This window comes from Triticum urartu, chromosome 1 (genome assembly GCF_003073215.2).
Source record: "Triticum urartu cultivar G1812 chromosome 1, Tu2.1, whole genome shotgun sequence".
Lineage (NCBI taxonomy): Eukaryota > Viridiplantae > Streptophyta > Magnoliopsida > Poales > Poaceae > Triticum > Triticum urartu.
Genome location: NC_053022.1, coordinates 576,948,088 through 576,958,654, shown reverse-complemented (window position 1 = coordinate 576,958,654; position 10,567 = coordinate 576,948,088). Strand labels below are relative to the sequence as shown.

The window sequence follows — 10,567 nt, the reverse complement described above, 5'->3', positions numbered from 1 at the left end:
GTATAAAGGAAAACTCCTGATGCAGAATCGTAGATGATGCTGTATGTTTAAGCTGTGAGCCTGTGACCAAGGACAATATGAAATGATTCCCACAAAAAAAGATATGAAATGATGCTTGGGCAGGTTGACACTATTCTTGCCTTCATGTGTGTAGCTTCAACTACTACAACCTCATGCTGAGTGTAATTGAGAACCTGCAGAAGTCCAGACTCAAGGATAGTAATTCAGTTTGAGATGAAGGTTCTCAAACTGAATGCACTGCATGATGCATGCGCTCTTCTTCAGTCCAAGACGAGCCGAGCAGCAGACCAGAGGAGGTGACAAACATCGGCCCTGTTCGCACAACAACATGCAGACAAACATCGACATCGAGCAGGTAATGTGTAGTTGGATTGCTCTGTTGGATACAAGTAATCTCCTATGTACCCTTGATTCCATAATTGTTCATTTCATCTGTATGCTAGAGCTAGCTGCATCTGCCTTATATTTCCTCTTGCTGTTTGATTTCGTTTGGCAGGATCAATCGTAGGATGACACGGAGTGGATGGAGTGGATGATTATGAACAGGGGCGGTACGTTACTTGATAGAGAAGAGAGAAATGACCAGTTAGACTGCATCGGGAAACAGGAAAAAACTGCACACATCCTGCTTGTTAGTGCAGTGCAACAAAATTCAATTTAGGCTAATGTTGCATATATACTCTCTGCAACAGAACAAGGTGTTTGCTTCCTGTTTGTTCTTTCTTGTACCTGAAACCTCCTGGCTCATTCTCGCGCACAAGGATCAGCCGTTGGACCGCACAGGATGTACGGATTCGCTGCCTGCTAATGAGATCGATGAAGCACAAGAACCGCTACATATGGAGAATAGTTCCCCTCACATCATCACTTTGTGATGCATTGCAATTGCATACATGCACTCCATTTGATCCATTTTACCATCCACAGGAACAGGATGAGCCTGCCTTGCATCTGGTTTGATCGGCATTTGCTGACCTGTGTTGCACTGAACTGAAACTGAACCGCATGCATGCAGTTTCAGAATCTAAACCTACATCCCTCCTCTCCTTGGCCCGGCCGACGCGCCATGCCCCCAAATTTTAACATCTTTGGCTAGAGTGAGTGAGACCAAACACAGTAAATCTGGCCTGTTTATTTCCATTTGATTTCAGAGAGGATCAAATTAACAGCAGCAACGTATTGTATGAAAGCAGAACCTCAGACCTAGCATGTTGATTCCAGAGAGCATCAGCAATATTATATAGGCATAAGAAGAAAATTAACATGTGTCTTTGGAGTGAACTGAACTGAAAATAAGATGCACTGTTCAGCTTGAGAACCTGAAACTAACCCTGACTAGCGCATCTTTCCTTCCAGAATCAATCGAGAAGAAAGAGCAAAGAGAGAAGCCCAATTAACATATTTGATTGCACTGCACAAGAACAGTCATGCATGCGCTTAAGCTCTCTGCGTTATGTTCCTCGACACATCAGCCCGCAAAGGCTTAATTAAATTGAAGAACAATTGACAGCTACCATATATAGTTATGGGCTCCGTCTTTAATTAAAAAAAAGAAAAATCAGGTTCAGTACAGGCCAGATTAACCACTGCTACTACAAACAAAGAGACTAGACATGTTCAGCGTCACCGGGAGCAAGACGTCACAACCCTGCTACAATGAGCATGGTTTTGAAGTAGACCACCCATTGATGGCCTATCTATGCTACAATGAGCAACATATTTCTCGGCTAGCTCTAAAAATATTCTGAAGCACAGGGGTCAACAATCTCCTCAAGTACACCTTTCTATTGGCAAGATAGGGCTCACTCACGCAAGCTCACTTGCTCGTCCAGGAGACCCCAAAGGAGAACACATCTGATTTGGTGGTCTCACGCAAGCGCAGGAGACATGTACCCACAGCTCGCTTGCGGCTTTGAATGGGGACATGGTAATCTCTGAACTGATGGATGATTGTGCATCAGGTGATCAGGGGACTGAATTTAATTGAAGTAGAGTATGCGTATGCATTGAATTGAACTCAAACTGATCCTCACACATGGCTGCGATCATGCTGCTTTTACTGAAAGAGAACCACTGCATATCCTGACGACTAGTTGGTCTAGGGTTACTTTGTTTAAGAAAAGTAAGTTTGGGCATAGCTAGCTTTCTCAATGCATTTTGCTAGAGCTAGCTTGCTCAATACATAAACTGCGTGTGTATGCGTGCGACTGTCATGTGTGTGCGCGTATGTAGTGTAGGTGTTTGATGACTTGTGTGAGTCGAATATAAATATGGGGGATTAAGTTTTAGGGGATTTGCTAGCTGAAGAAAACTTTAATCCCTCAAAACATTTGATTTATTGAGATAGGTAGAAGGTTTGAGGGATTAAGCTAGTTGAGGGCATCTGGTAGAGATGCGCTTATTGCGACCCAGTGCTGTGGCTACAATGCCATCTTATTAACTCTGCATTCCTTCCTTCCTATATGCTGCTATTGCCTTGTCAGTTCTCTCTATTTTCTTCTCTTCTATTGACTTCAAGACTTGTGTGTATATGCAGAAACAAGTGCCAGTGCCGTCAGGTTAATGACAAGAAAGTACGGTCCTCGCCAACCAACCTGAGAGCGAGTCGACAACTGGCTTCCATTGTCTCTCTGTCTCTGCATGGCACAACACAGTTCCCTCTTCAATATCGTCACCTTGCAGCATCAGTAGGCGAGCATCCTTAAACAACGAATTAGGCTTTTCTTCGCATATTTCTTCAATGTCCATTATTTGTTAAATTGGTATCTGCAGAAGCAATATAAGACGTTTCTGTCAGTCATACACTATCGTTACTGAGTTGTATCAGCTAAAAAAAGAGTTAACGAAGCACACCGAAAGTACAATGCTAACCCTGAGTCCCTGATGGCCTTCACACACCATGAACTACTCAATATTAATCGTTGAAGGACTTAAGGCGGCCAGAAAGCGGGTCAATTATGCGAGTCATCAAGGTTGAAGACTGAAATGCGTGCATCCACTGTTATATTCTGCTGTACATTGGGAGAGAAGCAACAGACTGCGATTGGGCCGAAAAGTTGGACCAAGTTTCACCCGGCCTGTTTCTGAGCAATTACGAGTTTACTTAATCGCATCCCCACGCCCCCCCCCCCCCCCCCCCCCCCCCCCCCCCCCCCCCCCCCCCCCAACACGCACACACAAAAAGGAGAAACTCTTCTTTTTTCTTTCTTTAAATAAAGGAGAAACTCTTTTTTCTTCTTCTGTGATGGAATGGAGTTGTACCCTCTACAAGTGGACTCGGGGATTCTAAAAAATAAAGCTGACCAGGTGAGTGGTGCCCAAGAATATCTTGAAATGGTACCATGATCACTACATTTTATTCTCGGTAAATAAATATCGTGATGCTCATAATGTCACCATATCATAAAAAACGCTATGGCCATTAGTTTGGTAGCATTAATACTCCCAACGTCTCATTCTTGTTGGAGGTGATGAACCAACAACTTTCGGTGGTGCCCTATATGCCATGAAATTTCCAGGAAGTTTCATTGGACCTGTCCTATATGTGAAGAGATTTCCAGGAAGTTTCGTTCAGGGTCACACCTTAGCATTCTGAAGTCATCTCTGATATCTCAGGAAAGGACAAGAAGAACAATAAATAAGATATCCAACTTCCTCTGAATTTCTCCCAGTTGATGATGAAATTATCTTCCAATGACACATATCCCAAGTAGTCATGGACCGGGCCGGCTATATATGCATGCCGATGCCTATGAGCCTGGAAAATGTTCCATTTGAAACCACTGTCTATATCAACCTACATAGATTGCATTCTCTCTTTTTTTTCATGTGGGTGATGGTGATGATGGATCAAAACGTCCTAATGGCGCTGGTGTCATCTCTCCTGATGTTGATCTTGGGGCCATTGATCATAGATGTCATCCTGGTAAGCAAAAAGATCTGGAGCTTCTTGCACACACTTACAAAATACCTAGCGCATGATGACACCCTCGTTGTCGACTCCGTGGTGCTTGATGATAGCCCCGCATCGCCAGCGAAAGTAGCTGGTGGTGTAGGATTAACATCTGGTGACATAGAAATTGTCACGGCGAGGCTAGGTCTTACCAGGTGGAGGTACCAAGGGTGTGAAGGAATTAGTGTCGTAGATGAGTTGATGGACGGTAAGCAAGCGAGCGAGGGCGAGCTGGAGGAGGCCTTCTATGTTTTCGACCGTGATGAGGACGGGTTCATATGCGCCGGTGAGTTGTGGAACGTGATGAGAAGGCTTGGGTGGAAAGAAGGGGCCATGTATGAGGACTGTGTGAGGATGATCCACCCCTTCGATGAGGATGGAGATGGCAAGATCAGCTTCATAGAGTTTAGAAGGATGATGGAGAATGTTGTTTAGTTAACCAGAATGTTTTTGTTTGTGTAAAATAAGCCGTTATAAACTGTTGTATGAACAATGTGTGTCGGTATGCTACTTTTTGGAATTTAATTAAGGTTTTGACCCCACTATTTGTTCGCACCGTTTTGGGCCAAACAATTTGGCAAATATGAAAAGTATCAAACATTGCATCTCGCTAGCAACCAGTTCATACATAAAGTAGGAAAACGCCAACGTTTTACTCTCTAAAGTTTTGAGTTTCTCTCGATAGCCTTTGGCTTTGTCCATTTAACCCCTCCAAGTTCAAATATGGGATGCTATGTAAAAAAAAAAACCACTGTCAGAACTAGTGCCATAGGTTGATGTGATCTGGCATTTATAATTTGCAGGGTAAATCTAATGAAGCAAAAGGGTAGTCTATGTTGCGAATAAAGAAGTAAACTGCGGATTAATAACATAGAAGAGAATTTCGATTCCAATTCCTGTTCTTTGGCACATGGTGCATGATGTGCGAATGTGCATGAGTATATGCGGCGCCTACAGACCAGAAAAGGACATGCATTTGCTTACCTGCATGTTGCCGCCCCCCTATGTCAGTCCAACAAGAAAAGAAAAAGAGAAATTATAGGTCACTATCTAAGAGCACGAAAGGTAACAGTTATGCCAAACGTGTCAATTCCTTATATGGAAAACTTTGCTCTACATGCATCCATTGTATATAAATTAAAAGAAGGAAATGAAGCTATGGATATTTCAGCAGGACAATGAATCGACCAATATTTTGGCCTGAAAATTAAGAAATTCCTACCTGATAATTATTATGTACTACCGTCCCATAACCTGTGATTTCACAACATATTTGATGGAGGTGATTAAACTCAAACTCACGGTCAATCGTCTTAGTAGGAAAAAACAAACATGTGTCAAATGATACTCAAAGTGAAATGTGCCATTAGAGCATCTTCAATAAATCCCCTTTTCCTGATTAAAAACCTGTATAGGGGGGTTGGGCCAAAAAACCTGTTCCAACAGATCCCATAAATGAGAAAAAAAATCAAAGGATAACGTATAATCAACCCAAGCTCCCCTCTATCTACGGGAAAAGGGCCGTCAATAACTCCCCCCTCAAACTGGCGGGAGGCAACAGCTGAACCACGTCCACGTCCACCTCCACGCCCGTGGGCGAGCCGCGGCCCAGCAGACGACCCAAACCTTTATCAGTGACCGTCCACCACCTTGCCTCTCCGGCAGCCGCACCGCCTCAACTATTTAGCCCCGCCATCACAGCACCTCGCCCCACTGCCACATTATCCTGGCCGCCTCGCCAGGCCACCTCTACATGCTGACCCGACCGCCTCTCCCAACTGTACATCCCGAGCTCACCAGACTTCCCCCAACCAGCCACCACTGTTGGAAATATGAGCAAATTACTACGAGATTTAATCCGAATAAATAGGAAATAGATCATGACAGCAATAGTAGAGATTAAACTAATCATGCGAACTAGCATAGTAGATGAACAGATCACATCTAGGGCACATACTAGAAACATGAATTCTACCACGATCTCGAACAGGAAGGATAGAATCACATACGGTGCAGCGGAGCAGCACCGCCGGCGTTGACGTTGTCGCACATGTCGTCGAGGATGAGGTTGCGGAGGTCGGGGAAGAAGTCGTCGTTCGCGAAGTCGTCGCTGCCAGCAGTCGCGCGAGTACGCTCCCCAAAAACCTGATCGCCCCTCTCCCGTACAGGATCACTAGAGGCGGGGTTCCGGAGGCCTGCTGTCCCTTCTCCCGGTGCACGCCGAAAGGAGGGATGGAGAAGACTTGCTTGGCGGCGCAATGATCTGGAACGGTGGTGAGAAACCATGCGAAGCGACGGTGGCTAAAGCAGACGTCTGCCTGACTATATAGTGCGGGCCGGGTAGGTTGTGGGAGTAAACCCCACGTCCGAGTCGTCACGATCCAAAAGAATCGGAAACGGTTCAGTAATTAACGTGTCCATTAATTATTAATTAACGACTCATTAATTTTTCCCGAGCAGCAAAAATATAGACAACGTGCATAGCTCTGTCCTCAGCTCGGCTCAATCCCGCAACCCGCGGCGCGGCGCGTCGTGACGAGGCGAGCGAGGAGGAGGAGCGCGCGTGTAGGTCTCGTCTTCTCATGCTCATACAAGTGGTAGAAGAGCTCACCTTATAAAGAGGTGCAACTCTCTCTCAACTTCCGGGGTGGGACTAAACTTTAGTCTCACTCACTCCACTCACATGTGTGCATGAATGGGCCAAGAGAATTTCAGAATTTTAGTTGGGCTTTGGGCTAAAGGCCTACTAGCAAAATTTCAACAATCCCCCACAAAGTCTCATTGGCACATCTCATCATTTAGTTCCAAAACATTGTTTATATACCGGTGCTTAGCGGAGACTGTGAAGTTGAACTTCCACTTAGAGATTTATGCTACACTAGATCACAACTTGAATAGTGGACTATGCCTTGAACTACAAGTTTTCTGTGAGACTAGTTTCACACAAATTCTTGACCAATACTGGGCTGTCGCAAGGCTTCCCCGCGGGTGGAGCATATATGTCATACTCCAGGGCCTTTCATGAATTTATTAGAGAACACCCAATTCTCACAGACTGCGACGTTAACAGTCAAATTCATATAGGTGTGTTCCTCAGAAGATGTTCTGCGGGACAACATCTCTGCTTACCCAAATAAGTCACTTGGAACACATTAAGATAAGTATCAACCTGCCATGCAGATCAGGAGAGTATTGCATCTTCACGGAGTGGGATAGGTAATATAGGGATACTCTCCTCCCAGCTGACCAACAGCTTGTCTCCCACTTCTACTTCACGGGATCTCCGATCACATAGAGTGGGTTACCACTATGGACAACTCATGCGGTGGGTCTCAGACCCATCTCCATCGATGCATTATCTATCACATTACGTGATAGACCCTTTGTGAAGGGATCTGCCAAATTTTTCGACGTTTGGATATAATCCAATGTAATAACTCCGGAGTTCCTCAATTTTCTGACAGATTTTAGTCTCCTCTTCACATGCCTTGAGGACTTCATATTGTCTTTAGAACTGTTTATCTTGACGATCATAGTTTGATTATCACAGTTCATCAGGATAGGGGGTATTGGTTTTTCAACCATAGGTAAGTCCATCAAGAGCTCATGAAGCCACTCTGCTTCAACAGTGGCAGTGTCTAATGTTGTGAGTTCTGCTTCCATAGTTGACCTCGTTAAGATGGTCTGCTTGCAAGACTTCCAGGAAACAGCGCCTCCACCAAGTGTAAAAACATAACCACTTGTGGCCTTAATCTCATCAGCATCAGATATCCAATTTGAGTCACTATAACCCTCCAGTACCCTTCGATACCCGGTGTAGTGAATCCCATAGCTCGCGGTGCCTTTCAAATAGCGCATAACTCTCTCAAGCGCATGCCAATGATCATCTCCCGGTTTTGACACAAACTGACTTAGCTTGCTCACAGCATAAGAGATATCAGGCCTCGTGGCACTCGCCAAATACATAAGTGAGCCAATAATCTGAGAATACCTCAGTTGATCTCTAGCAATCTGTTGATTCTTTCGAAGCAACACACTAGCATCATATGGAGTTGGAGAAGGCGTGCAGTCGCTATACCCAAAACGACTCAAGACCTTTTCCACATAGTGAGACTGAAGCAGTGTGATCCCACCATTCTCATCTCTCAACAGCTTGATGTTTAAGATAACATCAGCTACTCCTAGATCCTTCATCTCAAAACAGCGAGATAAGAAATCCTTAACCTCCTTGATTAAATCAAGTTTGGTTCCAAAGATCAGTATGTCGTCGACATACAGACAAAGAATAACTCCTTCGCCCCCACCATAGCGATAGTACACGCACTTGTCACCATCGTTTACTACAAAGCCGGCAGCAGTTAATGTTCTTTCGAACTTCTCATGCCACTCTTTAGGAGCTTGTTTAAGGCCATATAAAGACTTTAATAACTTGCACACCTTTCCTTCCTGACCAGGTACTACAAAACCATCTGGCTGATCCATGTAAATTTCCTCCTTCAACTCTCCATTGAGGAAAGTTGTCTTAACGTCCATTTGATGAACGAGAAGACCATGTGAGGCAGCCAGTGATAGTAGCACCCGAATAGTGGTCAGTCTAGCCACGGGTGAGTAAGTGTCAAAGAAGTCTTCACCTTCTTTCTGGGTTATAACCCTTGGCCACAAGCCGTGCCTTGTACTTTTCAATCGTACCATCAGGTCTAAGCTTCTTCTTGAACACCCACTTACATCCTACAGGTTTGCACCCATAAGGACGGTCAGTGATCTCCCAGGTACCGTTAGCTAAGATGGAATCCATCTCGCTACGTACAGCTTCCTTCCAGTAGTCAGCATCAGGAGATGCATAGGCTTCTGAAATAGTCCTGGGTGTGTCATCCACGAGGTACACAATGAAATCATCACCAAAAGACTTTGCAGTCCTCTGTCTCTTACTCCTCACAGGAGTTCCATTGTTACCCTCAACAGGATTCTCAACGTGTTCCATCGCAATGGTGGGTTCAGGAATTATAGTGAATTCCTCACTAGATGGAGTAGGTATCTCCTGATTTGATGAACTCGACATATCCTTCATAGGAAATATGTCCTCAAAGAAAGTTGCATCATTCGACTCCATAATCGTACCAACATGCATGTCGGATACCTCAGATTTTATTATCAAAAATCTATAGCCGATGCTATGAAAAGCATAGCCCAGAAGAACACAATCCACGGTTTTTGGTCCAAGCTTGCGCTTCTTGGGAATTGGTATATTGACTTTCCCCAAACAACCCCAAGTACGTAGGTAAGAGAGTTTCGATCTTTTCCTTTCCCATTCCTCAAACGGAGTCATGGTCTTATGCTTTATGGGAACTCGGTTTAGGACATGACACGCAGTCATTAGCGCCTCCCCCCACCATTCCTTGGAAAGACCCGATGTGTCTAACATGGTGTTAACCATATCAGTTAGAATTGTATTAACCGGAAACATAATACATGTGTGAATACATAGACAAACAGAGTGTCACTAGTATGCCCCTACTTGACTAGCTCATTGATCGAAGATGGTTATGTTTCCTAGCTATAGACATGAGTTGTCATTTGATTAACGGGATCACATCATTAGGAGAATGATGTGATTGACTTGACCCATTCCATTAGCTTAGCACTTGATCGTTTAGTTTGTTGCTATTGCTTTCTTCATAACTTATACATGTTCCTATGACTATGAGATTATGCAACTCCCGTTTACCGGAGGAACACTTTGTGTGCTACCAAACGTCACAACGTAACTGGGTGATTATAAAGGTGCTCTACAGGTGTCTCTGAAGGTACTTGTTGGGTTGGCGTATTTCGAGATTAGGATTTGTAACTCCGATTGCCGGAGAGGTATCTCTGGGCCCACTCGGTAATGCACATCACTATAAGCCTTGCAAGCATTGCAACTAATGAGTTAGTTGCGGGATGATGTATTACAGAACGAGTAAAGAGACTTGCCGGTAACGAGATTGAACTAGGTATTGAGATACCGATGATCGAATCTCGGGCAAGTAACATACCGATGACAAAGGGAACAACGTATGTTGTTATGCGGTTTGACCGATAAAGATCTTTGTAGAATATGTAGGAGCCAATATGAGCATCCAGGTTCCGCTATTGGTTATTGACCGGAGACGTGTCTCGGTCATGTCTACATAGTTCTCGAACCCGTAGGGTCCGCACGCTTAAAGTTCGATGACGGTTATATTATGAGTTTATGTGTTTTGATGTACCTAAGGAGTTCGGAGTCCCGGATGAGATCGGGGACATGATAAGGTGTCTCGAATTGGTCGAGATGTAAAGATCGATATATTGGACGACTATATTCGGACATCGGAAAGGTTCCGAGTGATTCGTGTATTTTCGGGAGTACCGGGGAGTTACGGGAATTCGTATTGGGCCTTAATGGGCCATACGGGAAAGGAGAGAAAGGCCTCAAAGGGTGGTCGCACCCCTCCCCATGGGCTGGTCCGAATTGGACTAGGGAGGGGGGGGCGCCCCCTTCCTTCCTTCTCCTTTTCCGTTCCATTTCCTTCCCTCCTACTCCTACTACTTGGAAGGGCTCCTAGTTCTACTAGGAAA

At 44.7% G+C, this 10,567-nt stretch overlaps 1 protein-coding gene across 1 annotated transcript; it reads left to right on the top strand.

Moving 5' to 3' along the window:
* Positions 1–3,792: 3,792 nt before the first annotated feature.
* On the top strand, positions 3,793–4,518 carry LOC125540499 (calmodulin-like protein 3). Its single transcript, XM_048704111.1, has one exon. It carries the CDS (start codon positions 3,848–3,850, stop codon positions 4,406–4,408), a length of 561 nt encoding a protein of 186 aa, XP_048560068.1. The 5' UTR covers positions 3,793–3,847; the 3' UTR covers positions 4,409–4,518.
* The last annotated feature ends 6,049 nt before the right edge of the window (positions 4,519–10,567 follow it).